This window comes from Gossypium hirsutum, chromosome D12 (genome assembly GCF_007990345.1).
Source record: "Gossypium hirsutum isolate 1008001.06 chromosome D12, Gossypium_hirsutum_v2.1, whole genome shotgun sequence".
Lineage (NCBI taxonomy): Eukaryota > Viridiplantae > Streptophyta > Magnoliopsida > Malvales > Malvaceae > Gossypium > Gossypium hirsutum.
In genome coordinates this window covers 62,121,177-62,140,762 of record NC_053448.1, presented here as the reverse complement: position 1 = coordinate 62,140,762, position 19,586 = coordinate 62,121,177, and the positions used below count along the sequence as shown (strand labels likewise).

The 19,586-nt window shown below is 31.7% G+C and overlaps 2 protein-coding genes and 1 long non-coding RNA gene across 4 annotated transcripts; 1 reads left to right on the top strand and 2 right to left on the bottom strand.

Annotated features, from left to right (window-relative positions):
- Positions 1 to 3,159: 3,159 nt before the first annotated feature.
- Positions 3,160 to 7,763, bottom strand: LOC121224427 (uncharacterized). Its single transcript, XM_041107735.1, has 14 exons — positions 7,149 to 7,763; positions 6,909 to 7,042; positions 6,634 to 6,783; positions 6,415 to 6,526; positions 5,948 to 6,251; positions 5,464 to 5,677; positions 5,228 to 5,317; positions 4,836 to 5,091; positions 4,580 to 4,692; positions 4,322 to 4,420; positions 4,180 to 4,227; positions 3,977 to 4,087; positions 3,788 to 3,878; positions 3,160 to 3,692 (listed from the first exon to the last, which is right to left on the bottom strand). Exons 1-14 carry the CDS (start codon positions 7,396 to 7,398, stop codon positions 3,592 to 3,594), a joined length of 2,073 nt encoding a protein of 690 aa, XP_040963669.1. The 5' UTR covers positions 7,399 to 7,763; the 3' UTR covers positions 3,160 to 3,591.
- Positions 7,764 to 8,385: 622 nt separating this feature from the next.
- LOC121224426 (uncharacterized) lies at positions 8,386 to 11,608 on the top strand. Of its 2 annotated transcripts, none has more exons than XR_005922007.1 (2): positions 8,386 to 8,781; positions 10,261 to 11,608. It is a non-coding gene; the product is annotated as an uncharacterized lncRNA (long non-coding RNA). The 2 variants fall into 2 exon arrangements; XR_005922006.1 differs by having other exon boundaries at positions 8,429 to 8,781; positions 9,570 to 11,608.
- A 601-nt stretch (positions 11,609 to 12,209) lies between these two features.
- LOC107931034 (protein EXORDIUM-like 3) lies at positions 12,210 to 13,689 on the bottom strand. Its single transcript, XM_016862805.2, has one exon. It carries the CDS (start codon positions 13,453 to 13,455, stop codon positions 12,436 to 12,438), a length of 1,020 nt encoding a protein of 339 aa, XP_016718294.2. The 5' UTR covers positions 13,456 to 13,689; the 3' UTR covers positions 12,210 to 12,435.
- Between the last annotated feature and the right edge of the window lie 5,897 nt (positions 13,690 to 19,586).

Genomic DNA, 19,586 nt, shown 5'->3' with positions numbered 1-19,586 from the left:
TTAAAGTGTAGAGACTAAATTAAAATCTAAACAATAGTTTGACGAAATTCAATACAATTTAACCCTTTTTTTTTCCTAATGTTTGATGGGTTCCTCCATCTGGGCTTTACCCAAAATGGGTGATTAAAAAATATGGAAACTGATTACCTAGGCAGCTTAATTAAAATATTTGGAAACTGCCTTGTAAAAATAAGAGTAGGTGAGCACTTGGATTATTTTGTGACATAAACATGCACGACCCACATAAATTATGTGATCCTTAATTTATTTATTTTTAACAATGTGACCCTTAATCTTAATTTGGGATGTCATGGTCGAGTTTCTCATTTAAAATAATTTAGGTTGCTTTGGAATTTGATTTTCAAAATTATATTAATATTTATTTATATATATTGTAATTAAAATTATATATATCAACTTTGTTATGCATCTTAGGAAAATTCAGATTTATTTTAGGGTCAAATTTAAATTATAAATTTTTAAAGAGGATGAGATATAATTTTTTTCATTGTTTTGACTAAAATTCTATCATATTGAGAGTTCAAATATTAATTTTGGTATTGTATAATTTAAAAAATATTAAAGAGAATCAAGGCTTATGTCTACCCGTTGAAATGAATTTGTCACATAGACGTTGCACAATCATGTTAGGAATGAGCAAAGACCTTTGATATGTCTCAACGATTCACCATGACTTAGAAAACCTACTACTTGGGGATAGCTAGTCTCACGAGAGCTTGTACATACCTTCTTGTAAACTTGGATTGATTAAGAACCAATCTCTTAAAATCGAAGAAAAAATTGAACCAATAAAATATCAAGTAAGAAATACCAACATTAATGGCAAGGGGAACCCTAAAGTGGGAAACTACTGCTTTAGTCTCTTCAAAATTTATAAAATTTTAAGTTAATATGGTAAAATTATAGCTTGACCTCTTCAAATTGCTAGAATTTTAATTTAATCCCTTTAAAACTCATAAAAACATAAACTAGTATAATGGTGAAACTGCATTTTAATTCTCATAAAAATATATATTAATTTCCGAAGCTTTGCCACTAATTAATGGGTAGCAATGGTTGTCCCTATAGAAATCCTTTTCAACAATTAATACCTAATTGGTGAGTCTGATCTTTTTTTGAAGGATGTTTTAATGTTGACAAACATGTAATTTGGTTTTTTTTAAATGGGAAAGGATATGAAAAGGACTCCTAAAATTTAAAGGCCATTGTTAGGAAATGAAATGAAATATTGAAAGCAAAACTTGCTTCTTGTCAGGTGGATTAGTACTAGGCTTAATCATGAGCTAAGTCAGGTCGTTTCAAAATGTTAGAAAACGAGCCTAAAATTATACCTAAATTAATAATGCTAAATCCAAGCTCGACCCAGCCTGCTCTATTTAGAAAATGAACTTTATTTTTTTTGTCTAAGCCTATTTTTCATGCCTATAATTTTGCCCCAACCCTTTCACTTTTCGGGCGGGCTTTCGGGCTTAGGCAGGTGGCCTAGCCCATGACCAGGTCTAATTAGTACCCATTGATGAGTAAAAAAAACCTTAGATCCAAATCGATTTCATGGTCAATGTTAGAAATCAAAAAAGAAAACTATTTGGATTTTAATTTGTAGATTCGCGATTTTAAAGTTGTTTCATGAAAAAAAAACAAAATTATAGAAGAGAAAGAGAAGAAAAGCTTCCATTTGGTGCAAGCGGTGCAAAAAAGGCTATATAACAATGATTTTAATAGTTCAATGACTTCAATGAAAACTTTCAAACATTTCAATGACCAATTTGTAACATTTTGGAGATGAGTGACCAAAACGTAAACTTATTAATAATTTAATAACCTTAAGTATAATTTACCTTATAAAAAGAGTTTAAATACAAGTGAGCTCAAGCTTGAATATGAACAAGGTTAATCAAGCTCAAATTTAATTTTGAATACAAAATTTGAAAAATAAATTCAATCAAGCTCAAATTCAAGTAACCTGATTAAATCTCAAGCTTAAAGGTTTATATTTAATTAAACTCAAACTAAACATTTTAAGCTTTCCACTATTCGAGTTTGGCTCAGTTTACATCAAAGAGACGTAGCGGGAGCAGGAATGCGCGTTATTAGCTGAGAATGGCCGGCCTCTGTCTCATTGTCCATGTAGTAGCCGTGCTCTTGTCATGCTCTTGTCGTGAGATTATTATATAATATGGCAGGACTTGGAAGAGAAGTGGTTGAGTCATGGCGTCATTTTCTTATTTTTCCTTCTGGCACCCTAACAGTCGACATTATCGAGCTTAATCCTTTTTATGAACTCAAAACAATGTAAAGGCCAATTGGACTTGTATTAGAATTTTCAAAGGTGATTAAAGTTCGATTCGAGTAAAATAATTTAATTTTTTTGAATTTTAAATTAATTCAATTAAATAAATTATTCAATTTTTTTGAACCAACTAAATAATTAATTTTTTGAATTTGAATAAGTTATATTTACAACTCAAATAATAAATTGATATAAATACTCTTCAAATCCCTAATATTTTTAAAAATATGTAAATTAGTCCCTCTAAATTAAAAAAAAAATTAAAATATTCTTCTAAAATTCAAAATATTTATGAAATATTTTTTTCCAAAATTTATAAATATATATATTAAAAAAATTAAAACTTCTAAAATTATTAAAAAAATCTTTAAAAATATACAAATATGCTAAAATATAAATTTATAGAAAAAATCCATAATTTGAGGCCTTGAACAAGTAAATTATTAAATCAAGTTTATCATACTAATAATTTTGTTTCTCTTATTTTGTTTCAAAAGAGTTTTCATATATATATATTGTTTTACTCAAAATTTAGTCATATTGTCAACAAAATTTGATGGCCACTTTAGTTTTTCTAAATTTAACTTGAAAATTTTATTGTTTCGATTCGAATTTCATTTCACTCAACTCAATTTGAAAAAAAAAAATCGAGTTAGAATGACAAAATAGTACTAATCAACTTGACAAAAAAGTTTTTCACTCAATTCAACTCGATCAAACGCTCATCCCTATTTACAACTCAAACTCAGTCCAAACATGATAAGCCCAGCCCAATTCACTTAAACACGATATAATTGCACAATACAAGATACAACATAACGATACTAAATCAATAACATGAATACAAATTTACAAACTTATCGAAATTTATATAACATGAATTGTTAACGTGTTGAAATCTAAGGGTATAATATTGTAAGCATGATTACGACACAAAAATACAAAAGGACATATGACATGAACTATAAACATGAGCTTTAGATGCCATTCTATCATTATCCCTAAAGAGAAATAGGAATGGCAATGACATTGCCATGGTCACTGACTGGCACTATAGTGAAACATCACAAATTGCCTATCAGAATTCACAAATTCTAAAATAATGAATCAAATCGGCTTCAAGGATTTATGTATTACCGTTAACTTCAAATTGAATCGGTAAGATGTTAGCCTATAAAAGATTCTTCAATTTCAAATTTAGCAATTTTGTAAGCTGGATTTAACGAACCAGAGCTCTGAGAATAGAAAATGAGGCTTATTTTGGAAGGAATGCCAAGTGCTTACGAGTAAGAGTTTGCAGTTAGTTTTCTTTCAACAGCTACTACCCATTCACAGACGATGCTATTCACCTTTTGTGGCTGCTCATCATGGGGGCAATGACCTGAAATGTTAAAAGTCGGAGGAGAAGTAAAAGCATGGGAGAACGACAGAGAAGGGAGCATGCGAGGTTATTTTGGGGATAGAAAGGCTTATTACCAGCGTCCAATTCCCTTATTGCAAGACCGGTACAATGCTCTTTGAGCATGGCTAGTTTGGCCTTTGAGTCTAAGAGTGGATCTTTCATTCCCTAACAAGATATGCGGATTGAAACACCAGTAAGTAAAAGACCACAAACCCGTAGAGAGAGATTATAAACTTCTTTTTTACTTAATAGAGGGAATTTACCTGCAGAATTAGAACCTTTTCCTCGTATCCTTCCAAGAGATAATTCAAAGGGATTGAGAGGTCAAAGCTGAAAATACTTTCCAGCACCACTGTCACACCAGGATCATAGGACTTAAAGTTTGTTAAGTTCATTTTTTCAGAGGGAGAAGATATTATAATAGTGTGTGTACATGGTCTTGAAATTCAAATAACAGTGAGGATACTGCCCTCAGCATTTCATTAATAAGCCAATCATCAGCTCGGTTGGTTTTCTGCAAAAGTCAAAGGCCATTGAACTCAGTCAAGCAACGTGCAAAATGATATGCAAAATAAGAAAACGGGAAGCAGCAATGGAAAGATCCTTACAGTGGGGTAGAAATTTTTAAGTGTGTTCCTGATATTCAATCTCAAATAGAATAAAAGGAGTTGAGCACCCAGCCTTGCAGCAGCTGAGGTTTGCCTCTCCTGAAACATTTATATACTGAATATCACATGCTGCGGCTATTACTCAAAACCACAAAACTTGTATTTTAACCTCCATTTTCAGTTTTTACCGAACAGCACAAGAGCGGGAATAAACATGATAGACAAACATAAATTGCCAAATGATATGGCTAAACTTACACTGGGAAACCGGCGGGAAGAAAATTCGGGAATGACATTGCCAGCAGTGTTCATAAGGATGACAGACTTGACCAAAGAAGGCCAGAGGCTAGCAACAATAGAGACAAAATAACCTGGAGATAGAATAAGTGGATGGGTAAAGAAAAGAATGACAAATTGTTGAGTCAAACAGATAAGCTATTTTCAGCTAGAGAGTAAGAAATTCTAGTAGTCACCTTAGGAAAGGTAAAAAAATAGGTTAGGATTGATAACATACCACCAATTGAGTTTCCCACTAGATGCACAGGCTCGCCCACAACTTCAATGATAAAATCTCTCAGCATTTCAGCCCATGGGAGTTCAGTATACACAACGTTTGGCTTTTCTGATTGGCCAAATCCCAACAGTGTGATGCCCCAAACATGGTTCCCATGTTTAGCTATGGCATTTATATTGTCACGGTAGTGCTCCAAAAAGGCTCCAAAACCATGCACAAGTAGAATAGCAGGACCTTCGAGCCCAACTACTGTATACTGGAATATTTACAGAAATCTATAACCAAGACATATAAAGTACTCGAGTACATCAAGGTTGCATAAAGTCCCTTATCCTGTAAACTACATTACAGATTTAAATGTCAAAAGTATGAATCAGTTGTTGATGACAAACCTGAATTAGATGTCCACGCCACCTCCAAATCCGTATAGAGTACAGTCCTTCATTACTTACTTGACTTTTTAGAGCCAAAAGCCAAAACCACTGCACCCAAAATCAGCTACAATGCTTTATTAAGGCCTTGCACTACCATTAGATTTCAATGGATATCACAAAGAACAAAACCATTCAGAAGAATAATCAGCTGAGCATTTATATTCAGGTAAATACCAATATAAAGCAGCAATTACCTCCATGGAGCACACAGCATCAGCGGCTGCAGCAACACTGGCTGCAGAATATCCAAATGGAGATAAGAATCCAGCATTTCGCTCTTTCTCATATTTGATAGCTTCATAATGCACTCTCCTTCTAGATATGATGCCAAGACAAAGAGCAGGACCGAAAAGGGAAGTAAAAGAGGCCCCTTCACGGGTTTCAGCATTGCGTAACCTTTCATGTACTCTACAGCAAATTTAATAACAGGAGATTTAGCTTATTAAAACATAAAGGGCAATATAAATTTGCCTACATCATCCTCCAATTACATTCTTCCCATGTCATACAGATAAAACACAAACTGAGAGAATAAACTAGGAATTAAGAAATCACATGTACAAATTTGTTCCCCATACCTGAAACCACTCAACAGCTCAAACACAATTAAACCTATATCCTCAAAAATATCTTAAGACACAAGTAAAATGTATTAGATGGTGTAAATTCATCACATACTCTTGCCAGTCATCTCGTGCTGTTCCTTCCAAGTATCTCAGGTATGCAGCCAGTGCATTCAGCAGAGTGTTTGTTCCACCACCCACAACATCACCTTTCCGTGTAACAAAAACAGACTTATCAAGTCTCCTTTGCTCAATGCTTTTGTCATTCAAACTTTTTGGTATGGTTCCAGATGATTTTGACAAATTCTCCTTCAATAAGACTTCAGCTGGCATCTCTTTCATCAAATTCCAACTCTCTTTCGATTTTCCTAGTTTCTCTTTGATAAATTCCTTAAGATCGCTAAAAGTAGGAAGAGGACCTGATTCATATTTCAATTATTAGGTTCAGTAGCCATAATCACAGTCACATATAAATCAATAACCTTTGCAAATTATCACTAATGCATTAAAACATTTAAAAGAGGCCAAACTGAGAACAAATATAAGTATTAATAGCATTTAGTATTACAATCAGAAACTTACCCCAGTCTAACTCAGTCTCTGCAACAGGTAATGTGACCGGAAAAAGAGGCGAAGTTGGTATTAACTTCTGTTTTTTAAAGTCATTATATGATGCAGGCAGCTCCTTCAGATTCTGTACAGCACATTATAAGTATACAATGAAAACGTTGAGGGGCAAAAATCATCTTTAAAGTTATGCAAGAAAAATTCAACTGCAAATAGAATAAAAAACCTGGCCACCTTAACATCATAGAATGGAGTTCTCCACATGACAATGTCCAGATTCCAATCTAAAGACGAAGACGTTTCCAATGTCTTCTTGACAACTCCAATCAGCTGACGCATTTCATACTCTACCTCTTCTTCGATAAAAACATCCGTAGCTTTCACCTGTTCATACCTTCTGCTTCAATTTATATATATATATATAGAGAGAGAGAGAGAGAGAGAGTCCGAAAGTTGCTGCTTCTTTTATTCTTTCTTTTTTGCAAAAGAAAAAATTAAGAGAAACTAACCTCTTTTACAAGCTCTTTAATGACATTTTCAGCGCAGCCGTATCGAATCATCAAATTGGAGCCTTGTTCTTTCAAAGACTTTCTCAAATCTTCCAATGCGAAGAGAAGTAGCTCGAGCATATCATCAGAATAACCTAAATACAGTAAAAACGACTTCAAATTTTAATAAATTTCCAAGAAATTTGATACTTACTAATCGAATCACAAACAGAGAACAACAAGAGTGAATTAAGGACATACGAGAGAGAATACGGCGATCGAAGACATAGAGAGGGAGAACAAAACGGTGCGTTTCAGCGGCGGAGAGAGCGGGGTGATCGTCGAGGCGGAGGTCGTGTTTGAACCAGAGAACGGCGGAACGAGAGCGGACATCGGTAGCTGCAGAAAGCGAGCAAACGAAGGAACGGCGACGGCGGATTGAACGAGGAGAAAAGAAGTGAAATGGCGAGGAAAGGAGAGTGAAAGAGCGAGAGAAAGAGAGGAGAGCCATGGAGTAACGGAGTCCATCCAAGTTAGAAGAGAAAATCTATTATTAGGAAGTAAAAAGGGGAGAGAAAGTGAGAGGGGGCCGTACAGCCATTGGTAGGGTTTTGGCATTGAATTTGGCTTTTCAAAGAAACAAACAAAAACAAATCTAGAAGGAATTGTTGTGGAGGAGGAAAACTTTGGAAGAATTTCATTTATTTTTATTTTTATTTTTTGTGTGGAGGAGGGAAGAAGAAAGGAATCCCGAAGAATCAAAAACTGAGAAAAAGAAAAACGGACAGTGGGACAACTTCGTGTTCGCCGTTCACTGCTCACTGCCTCAGTTTTCTAAAGGGCGCGTGTTGTATTCTCCTCCACGACTGCGTCTCTGAAAAAAAAAACTGTCATAACTGATTTTAAAATGATATATTTTTGGTCTAATTTAGATTCTGCTCCCTCTATTATTCTCAAATTGAGATTTAACTTTTTATTATTTTAATTTGACATTAATTAGTTTAAAAGTTTTAAGTTAACTATTTTGATTAAAATCTCGTAGTGGAATTTTTTTTAAAAGCATCTTCTAATATTAAAAAAAAATTCAGGTTAGCATGAAAGGTTGGAATGGAAATAATTTAAGAGAGTATTTTAATTGAGATAATTCATGATGTTTAACCATTTGAATTAACTAATAATTTTATAAAATAGATAAATCGAATTACTTAATTAAAGATTAAATATCAAATTTTAAATTTAAATATAATTGGAACATAGAAATTACAAGAATATTGATAATTCGTAAAATTAAGTAATAATGGTTCCTCAATTACAATAAGTAAAATTCAAACGGTTTTACTTCCATAAATAACTATTAAAATATTTTTTAAATTTTAGATAATAAAGATTACATGGCCGCCCCAGTAACTCAATGAATTTTGGTAGAATAGAAAATAGAAAAAGTAAAATACGATGGACATAAACATAAATAGTTGATTTTTGGGGAGACAAGAGAAATAACCAACAGTCTACTGTTTATCCAATTAAACTGAAACTGCCGCTACAAATCCACTCTCTTTCCCTGACGAACCCGATCATCGCCGCTTCGCCTCCCGGAAAACCCTAAATTTCGATCAAAACTCAGAAACCTACCGTCGAGGAGCCCGCCGCACAGGGCTGAGCTCTTGCTCTTCTTCATCCTCACCCTCCCGCAAGTCAAGCGTAAGCGGCTTAAGCGGCAGCCCAAGAAGAAGGGAAAAAAGAGAGAGGGGCGTCAGATTATAGGGCGGTCGCCGGTGGAGGAACCTGCGTTTCTGAGCCGAGAAGAAATGAGATTGCTTTTCTACTGGCTACTGGCTTGATTGAGCCTTGGTGAGCTCATTATTTCTTGAAGGAATTGTTCTTGAAACTTCAGGTATGTCCAGAAATTAACGCACATATTGTTCTTGAGACTCATTTCATTTTATAGCAATTTTGGATTAGTCATTTGAAGTTCGAACCTGATTTTAGGTAAAAATGAGATTGAAATTTGAAGATATATATAGGAGAAAGAGTACATTCTGTTTAAGAAATATCTTTGTATTATTGCAACAGTTGCTGTCATTATTGTGGTCAAAGTGAATTAGCAAATTCGAGATTGAATTCTACCATTGAAACATAGCATAGCATTTTGTCAACTTCAGTTGACGCCATAATATCAGTCTCGAGTTTGATCCCTGTAGAACCCCTGCTCTTTCTCCTAACGAAAAAAAGAAGCATAGCATTTCATATCAATCAGGTTCATGATATAATAAGCCCTTAGGTCATATCTGATTATTAAGGACAAAAAAAGGTTCAATGTCATGGATCTAACATCGATGATGCATTGTGTTCCAAAAATGTTATCAACTCGTAAAAGCTGACACCATACGGAAATGTTTAGGCTCTCATTAGTCAGAAGGATACATGTATATAAAGATTCATCACTCTTTGTTTACTTTCTTGTGTTAGGCTTTTGTAATCTGCTGTTTCATTTTAAAAATTGGGGCCTGCATAACTGCTTTACAAAGTTTTTTAACCTCTGAAAAAAATGTATAATGGTTTCATTTACTACAAAATGAAAAACAATAAGTCTGCATTTCCATGAAGATAGACATATGCCAAAGTCTACTTGGTTTGCATCGATACCTTTAAACAACAATTACCCTTTATTTGATGTTTCAGAACTGCACGATTATTCACCCAAAAGATAGCCTTCAGTTTCATGGTGCTTGATATTTCTATCGTGTTCTATTAAATCTATGTGCCATGGTAAAAGTACCATAGAGGCTTTTGTACTAGGAGTTAGATTGCATTTTGCCCCTTCTACTAAAAAATGAGCAAAATAGTCCATGTATGTTAGATCAAAGAGCAAACTGATACTTCTATTAAAAATTTCTTCCATTCTACTGTTAAAAACTGGTCCTTGTACCTCAACATGAGGTAGACATGACACGTCACGTGTAATTGTCTGATTATTCTATCAGTTACACCAATTTTTAATGGTAGAAATGCATGAAAACTTTAACAGAAAGAACTAGTTAACTCTTTAATTTAACGTACAGGGACTAATTTGTCCATTTTTTGAGTAAAGTGTCCAAAATGCAATCTGACTCCTAGTACAGCGGTCTCCATGGTACTTTGACCATGTGCCTTTAATGTAAGGAACTAAAATGTCACCTGTTTATATCAATGAATAATCTGTTCAAGGTAGTTCTCTTTTCTTCTTTTTTTCGGTTAGTAACCTCATGATGCTCCAATGATGTTGCTTGAAAATGTATTTCCCTATCTTCATTATTTTACCTTGGTTTGTTCATTGTTTGGCTTTGCATGATACTTCAATGATCTCTGCTTCTTGCCTGTTGTGGTACATCAGGCAGTCAATGAAAACATCAACCAAGTGGATCCTTCCTCAAATGCTCCATTATTTCTGCTATTCTTTTAAGCATGAGTTTCGTTCAAATATTTGCTTTTTGTTGGGTAAATTTTAAATACTGATATTGAATGACTGATGAGTTTTATAATCTCACTTTGTCCTACCTGCACAAGAAAGATCTCTATTTTCACTGTTGCTTATTTTTGCATTCATATTTTATGGAATTTTTTGTATCATTATTTTTGGGTTAATATAAATTTTGGTCCCTGAACTTGGCAATCAGGTTCACTTTGGTACCTAATTGCCTACTTCAGGTACCTGTTGCTTATTCATTGGAGGATCATGAACCTAATTGCCAAGGTTAGGTACAAAAAAAGAACATACAGGTAACAAAGTAGACTTAGTTGCCAAGTTCAAGAGCCAAAAATTACATTAACCCTTATGTTTTTCAATCTACAGATACCATCAGTAAATAGCAATAAAAATAGATAAAAAGATAAGGAAATGATACATTATTAATAAACATGGATGGTGGTTCCTGTTATCCTTTGTTCTGCAACTATGAGTCCCTCCTAATATATTTACAAAGTTTTAAAGCTCTTCTACAAACAATAAAATCTACATGTTAGACTGCTGCTGAGTGCATTCAAACTAGTTGAGCCTACCTTTCTTATTTTGGTGGAGTTGTTTTCAATTGTAAATCATCAGCTATGCCACCATAATTGTGCAGTTGTATAATAGAAGCAAAAATTTATAGCCATTACCGTTTGTTTTTGGTAAGGGTATTAATATCAGTTAATGGGCATGCAATGCTCTTTTATTGCTGGTCATTTTTATCTCTTTCATCTGTCTCTCACATTCTGATCTGTTTATGCCCCTTTTTTTACTAGAAATTACTATATGTAGATCCTTTCTTTAACATCATGGCCTGCAACCATAGCTTGATTAAATCCTGCTTGCTGACAGCATCGCTTTCTGGAGACAGTTTGACAATGACCACATTGTTCTTTAGAGTTAGCTTCAATTTTCCCCTTTATTGATTCTATTTTTATGATATTTAGTTTTACTTGTTTGGGCCTTTTTTTTCAACCAGAAGAAGAAAAGAATTCAGTGGGTTGTGTCGGGTCAATTCGAATTCTCATTTTGAGTTTGAGTTATCTTCGAGTGTAGGTTGTTTTGGGTTAAAGTTGTTTTGAATTTTGATCATTCAGATATGAGGCTCAAGTTTTCTTCAAGTTAAGCCATTACAGATTTGGATCATTTCAAGTTCTTGTAACTTCAAGTTTACTTGTTCATGTTATTTTATGGTCATATCATCTCTAGTTCAAATCAATTTCGGGTTCAAATTGATTAACTGTTTACGTCAATATAGATTTTGGCTGAATGATTTTGTATTATTTGAGTTATTTCATATTTGCATCATCTACTGTTCAAATCAATTTCAAGTTATTATTTTTTTAAATACAATCAAGATATATTTTTATGTTCCATGAATATTAATTATGTACTAATCATTTCAACGTTCATGATTAGTCATGGACTGATCATTTCATTTTAAGGTTCGTGATTATTCTTAATAATGTCATCTTAACAGGTTTAGATCAATGGACAGTTTGGTTGAAATGTTTGTATGGATATTCTATCTTTTCTGATTAAATTGGAGCTGAGTTCAGATTTGATACGATCGTGTTTTCTGTTTAATTTTCTCGGACATAAGAAAATGTTAGATAACTCTAGCTTTGATTTCTCCACCCAAAAGAGAAAACAAAAAAGGGAGTTGCTTTCACTGCTTTTTCCATGCTTTCAAAAGAAATTATTAACACCACCACCACATTGAGTCATAATTATAAGCAGATGATAAAAAGCTACTGATGTTTTCCAGTAAAATGATGGGTTTTAGGTAATCTGAGAATTTTCCAGGAAAATTGAAGAAACCAAATCAAACGGGCTAACTAAACTATCGGTATACGAAAATAGTATATTAGGAATCAAAGCTTATTACTACAGAAGTACACATATTTAACAAACTTAACTACCTTAACTAATCATGCATCATCACCCACCCGACCAAAACCCACAAAGGCCAAAAAACCTGAAAAAAGAAAAAGAGACAAAGACAAAATGCCAAGACAAAATCACAAGTTTCAAAAAAATTAAACAAAATAAAAATAAAAATTACTGATCAAGAGCATTAGGCCCAGTACAATAACTCACAATATGGTTCCAAACCCACTGAACCAAGTACCTCCGTCTGATCCCATTCATATTATACGTGGCACCATCTTTATCATTCAATAACTGTCCTGTATAAGACCCACCACCTCCAGTTCCATATATACCCTCACATAAATCCGCAATTTCCACCGGAGCCACCGGATCTTGACCGGCGTACCAAGCGTTAACCAGTGGGTTGGTTGCTAATTCGGCGACTTCGTGTCCGATCACACTTATCATCCCGTCAACTCCAACGTCACTGTTGGGTGACTTTAACGGCTTCAACCCCGGCATGTATTGAGGTACGGCGAAAGGGTAAGCGCATACTCCTGGGCAAAGCTTCGCGGAGTTACCCACCCATGCATACGGGAGCGTGTACCCCACGATTGACGGGAACGTGAAGTAATGGAACCCACAAACTTGGCCGCAAAAATCTTCGACGTACACATCGTCGGAGGTGAGCAAGAGGTACAACCCGCTTTTGGGATTGATCGGTAACGGTTTCGTACGGGATGTTACAGCGCTTTTGATAACGGACTGTATCGATAAGCGCGTGATGGATTTCCCGTGGGAGTAAAAACGATCGTTTTTCTCTTCACCTAATAGCACCGTACGGGAAATGTTGGCTCCCGTTTGGTCGGTGTAAAGCTGTACGGTCTTCCACCACCCAGCCACCGAAGGGTGTTTGGAATCAACGGCGGAGATCGAGTTGATGAACTCACGGATGATTTTCTTCTGGGATTTCTGCCACCGGCCGTACCAGATTGGGTGGATGGTGATATTAGCAGTAAGGACTGGACCCATATGATATCTCATATGGATAAACTCCGATGAGCCCTCAAATTTCTTAGAGCCTCCGAACATTAAGTCGGAGCTGTTGGGTTTTAAGTACGGCCATGGACGGTACCCACTTACCGGAGTTACAACGAGCAGTGCAGTAACTCCGATAACGGCAAGCAACACTGGAAGAACCCAGTGCATTTTTAGCAAATGGGTTTAAAAAAAGGTGTGGGGAAAAAAAAGGGAAAACAAAATGCAAGACTGCTCGAGCATTTGAGAGATGGTGAATTAGAAGCTTTACATATACAGAAGAAGAGGGGATTCAATAATTTAAATTTAAAATTTTGTAAAAATATATCATGGGTAAATTACACATAAAGTCATTAAACTATTAGCAAGCTTAAATTTTGATTACTCAACTTTAAAATGTTACTCAACTTAAAGTCATTGAATTTTTGAAAGTTTTGATTTAAGTTACTAGAAACTAGAAAGTTAAAATTGTTGTTGTATAACCTTCTTTGTTCACAATACTTACACCAATCGAAAGCTCTCGTTCTCATTTTCTACAAATCATTTTTTTTTCATGAAATAGTTTTAAACATAATGAATCTACAAACAAAAATCCAAATAATTTTCATCTCTAATCATTTGACACTAACCTCTAATTAACTTGAATTTAAGGTATGTTCTTTTTAACTCATTAATGAGTAATAGATACTTATTCACCATACCATTCGTCAAACAATTAGAACTCTCCAGTCAAAATTTTAAAAAAAAATAACAACTTAATGACTTAAATAAAAAAATTTAAATAATTTAATAATTTAATAAAAATTATTTAATAGTTTAGTAATTATTTTATAATTTATTTTTAAATTGTAACATAAACTTAGTGCAGTTTACCTAAAAATATATAATATTCTGAATTTTGCATTTTGCATTTTGCATTCTTGGGGCTTGAGGATAATTTAGGGGGAAAAAAAGAGAGTTTTATACTCTCGATGGGGGCTGCTGATGCATTGAGTTGCGGGTAATGGAGGACAGATAGATTCTTTAAAGTGAAAGAGTGAAGAGAGGCAAAGTGGGGCCTACAGGTTCAGAGTGGGGGCCATTTTGATCATCATGAGTTATTCGTCTTCATCTGATCTATGATATGATCAATTTTTATGCATAATTATAAATTCAACTATTAATATTTATTTTTTATCATTTTGGTCCTAAATTTTAGTCAATTTATTTTTTGATAAAAAATTAATTTAAATAGTAAATTTTTAATGATATTAACATGACAATTCATGCAAAAATTCATATAAATTTCATAATTTTTTAAAAAATATTAAAATTCATTAAAAAGTTTATATATCAAATTTTAAAATTTAAGTTTAACTATTAACACTGTTTTTTTTTGTTAATTTCGTTAGTGTAACATTTTGAAATAAAAAAATATTCACTTGGTAATTTAAAATGACGTTATAATGAACCTGAACTTAACAAAATAATTTTAGCAGTGTTAATAGTTGGACCTGAATTTTGAAATCTAATAAATTGAAGGGTTAATTTTGTAAAAATAAAAACACATATACTAAAATCCAAGTTTTCAATGAATACAGAGACTTATAATATATTTTTACCAATTATTTTCATATGAAAAAGTTGAATGAACTGTTGAAATTTTAATTATATTGACAATTCATTACTTCATAAAATTTTAAAAAAAATAAACAAAATTCATAATTTTTAAAAAAAAAATTCACATTAGCAACAAAGTAAACGTAAAATCCAATGCTGGCTATCAAGTCAATACCTTTAATTTTTTAATAATTTAATTAGGTTTTCCGTAAAAAAGTTAATTTTATTAAATTTGACAAACTTAAGACTACAATGAGAAAATAAGTAAACTTAGGGGTTTGATTTTTCATTATATTTTTTTATAAAATATATGATCAACTAACTTTATGTTAGCAAATAGCGCGGGAAACGGTGGATGAGGGTAGTTTTGGAAGTTAGTACAATTGTTTGTTTGAATGTTTGGAGCATGAGGCCGTCTTGCCTAAAACATGTACATACCGAGTTTTTTTAAATGTTAAATTTTCTTTTGGTCCCTTTTCCTTTTGGTCATCAGCTTTTGGTCTCTTTTATCATGCTAATATTTGAAATTTAAATTTTATACTTTAATTTTACCTAATTTATGGATTGAAATTTTGAAGAAAAAAATTAGTTCAAATTTCAGACAACTTTATTCTAGTTAAAATACTGAAATGACATTTATTTATAAACACCCTTAACTATTCATTGATATGTAAACTTTTCTAATGAGTTATGTTATTTTTTTAATTAAAAAATAAACATTCAACCGAAATGTAATTTCTTTTATCTACCAGTAAAAGTAAGGGGATTAAATCTTAAATTCGGTATTGTAAAGGGATCAAATGTGAAATTAGATCTTTATTTTACGGATTTAGAACCCGCCATTGCATCTTTGTCTATAGCTTGCCACGTGGCTAAAATGGATCGGAGTCAGGTGCTGCTGTTACGTTGCCAAATCAATTTCATCATGAAACATAACTACAAATAATTAAATTTCATTTAATCAAACAGTAATTTATTTTTTATTAAATTTTCATTTATTTTTATCATTAAAAATTGATATGATTGACGGAATAATCAAATTTCATGTGACATATCACGTGTGTCTCGTACTAACCTACATTCACTAGTTTATAAAAGTAAAAGTAGATATAAATTTTTAACAGAAAAATTAATTTATTTTTCTATCTAACTACAAAAATTAATTTACCTATTTTTTTAAAAAAATAATTAAAATACAAGCATCTCTATAATACTTTTTCCGCAACAAGCATCTACTTCAGTTTAGTGACATAAATTACATTGCTTTCACCAAAAACTTACGTCGGAAAATGACGTGTTTAAGAAGGAAAAAGACGTGTTTAGAAAATTGAAAAAATTAATATAGTTTTGTTTTTTTAAAAAAGAAATTGAGATGTTAAACTAATTTAAGATGATAAAAATTTAGAGATGTAAGAATAATGAGCATTTTGCAATATCATATTTTAAATTATATGAGTTGGTACGTCCCAAAATTGTAAAATTTTAAATTTTAATTTAGTCCCTTTAAATTTTGTGAATTTGTAATTTAGTGTAATAGTATAATCACATTTTGATATTTTTAAATATTTATAATTTAATTTTGATTCTATAAAAAAATTAGCACTTCACTTATGGATTTGATCCTTGTAGATGAAGAAAATAGTGTTGAGAGAATATTACCTTTTGTTAAATAATCCAATTAGAATTAATTTTAAATTTAATTCAAACCCATGATAACTATCCAATGTCAATTAATATATAGAGTAAACTACGCTAAAGGTCACTAAATTGTTAGTAAATTTGTATTTTTATTACTTAACTTCAAAAAGTTACAAAATGGTCATTGAGCTATGCAAAAGTTTTCATTTAAGTCAATGGCCTTATATGTTCATTCCGTATGACCAATCGAAAGTTTTCCTCCCCTTCTCGTCTATAATTTAATTTTTTTCTTTTTTAATGAAACAATTTTGAACGTCAAGAATCTATGAATCAAATTGGATATAAGGTACTCTTTTTCTCTGATCGCCACTTGGAGTTCACTAACTTGACTTAAAAAAACTTAATTGCTTAGTGACTTAAATAAAAAAAATTTCTGATAGTTGAGTGAAAATTTTATAAACTTTTAAAATTGAGTGACTAAAATATAAAACTACTAATAATTTAGTGAATTTAGATGTAGTTTATCCTAGTTTACCCTAAGAGATTCTTAAGTGATTGGTTACTATTAGTATACATTAGATTAATCAACTTTGAAATTGGAAGGTGTTAAAATGAGGGTACATTTTCACAATGCCCAACAACACATACCACTATATATATATACAGTGGCATTATTAGTTTCCCAAAGTTTATCAAAAGTAGAGACATTGTTAATTGCATTTACCCTTTTGGGGGTTTGAATTTTATAAACTCAAATCCTCGTCACTCTTTATTAGTCCATGGGAATTGGAATCTTACTACACAATTATTTAGATATCAACTAACATTTTGTTCAATTTTGCAATTTCTTTTTATTTTGGCCCCTAACTTTTCCTGTTCATATTAATCTTAATCTTTGAATTTGACAGATTTTTTTCAATTTAGTTTATAAATTAGATTCCATTAAAATATAAAGGCGTGTTACTTTGAAATTATATCATGAGTGATGATTTTTTTTATATATTTTTAAATTATATATATTAAATTTCAAGCAATAACAAAATATAATCTTAGAATGCTACGTCATTATACACTAATAAAATCCAAGTTTAAGAAATAAATTTAAATGAAAAAAGTAAAGTTGGGAACCATATAAATGCAAAGAACAAGAAATGGTGTTTAGCATTTAGTACTATTTAAAGATGTAATAAGCTTTTCTAGAGCTAATAATGATTTTTAACCCTAAAAACCTACATGAATGACTACTTGTGCTAGTAGTTGGCGGTGCAATTTATGAGCAAACCAAGTCATTTAACTCTATGCATATGATTGGGTTATTCTATGCTTTTAAACCCATTTATCACATTGGTTATTTGATTCATTTCCTCATCATTTGCTTTAATTTCTAATCACAAATTTGCCCATTAACCTTATTTGATATCAATACATATATTGATTTAATCAAGTTGATGTGTAATTAATTTTTAGAAATAGAAAAATAGCGGATATAGGCACTAAAAGAATGAATTTAAGTTTGAATAATGGAATCGACGTTGTTTGAAAGAGAGAGAGGTAATCACAAATTTCGAAAGGATTAGTGAACTGTAAGATGAATTTTAATTCCATTTGCTATGAATGGAGCTTTAAAAAAAGAAAACGTGGATGTGTGGTGGGATAAATTCTTTTGGATAATAAGTACGGAGCAATATGATATTGCTTACCTTGTATTATACAATATATAAAATTACCATTTTACTCTTATCTATAATTATTAATGAAAACCCTTATGTTTTATATTTAAATATTCAAATTAAATATTTATTTTCTTATAAAAGAGATGGAAAATATTTTTAAAAATGATAAAGATAAAATTGAAGCGAAGTAGGAATATATACATCCTAAATTTTAAACTCAAACCCAAGTTTCGACCTATCTCGAAATAATAAAAAGATAAACTCAAATTTCGATCTGAGTTAAATTCTATTAACTACAATTAATGAAATAAACAGTGTCAACTATAAAATATTAGTGGATTTGACAACCTCCACTGGTCCGCTTCATTCAACCTACTTTAGGTGTAGTTATGCTACGGGTTACATCCCCTCAATTGGCCTTTTGTGCTGTGCAATTTGAGACGATTGGGACCCCTTTTTTAACGTCTTCATACGAGGGAACCGTCCTTTACACGGCCAAGTGCATTATTGAATCCTTCAAACGCTTGGACGAGTGCTCAGCAAGGTTTTTAAATTTGGATTAGTGATCCAAACATATTGGTTTGATACTTATTTCTTTTATTTGATTAAATAAAGTATTAAAATTTTATAAAAAAGTTTTAATTCAACCAATTTAATATTTTTCTCTATATCGATATTCCGATTAATTCTCGATGCAACTGGTTAAATTAATCTGATTAAAATGATCAAATTAGCCAACAATATATATATTTAAGTTTTTATTCAATTAATGTGAGTTAATTATGTATTAATTCAATTGAAAATAATTAAATGATTTTTTTCTTTTTATAAAACGGTAAATATAATTATAAATATATTTTTTATCTTTCGCATAATTTTAATTCAAAATAGATTTAATAATTTAAGTTTACCAACACAACTAAAGCTCATATTTTTTTATAAATATATATAGTATATTTTCTACTCACTTCATAGTATAATTTAGGTTAAAATATGCTATAAGTCTTCGTATTCTTCAAAATTTTAAAATTTAATCGATGTATTTTTATTTTTAAGAATTTAGTTTCTCTACTTTTCAATTTTTAAAATTTAGGTTTAATTGTTAACACTGCTAAATTTATTTTATTAAATTCAAGTTCATTACAACGTCATTTGTTAGTTGCATGGTTGTCAAGTGATTTTTATTATTATTTCAAAACGTCACACTAACAAAATCAACAAACAAAATAATATTTTTCTCGGTTGACATTGAATTTTAAAATTCAAAATGTAGACTAAATTCTTGCAAATAAAAGTAAAAGACTAAATTCTAACTTTTAAAAGAATATAGGGACCTATGCTATATATTTTAACCTATAACCTAAATATATATTAAGAAAAAAGAAAAAAGAA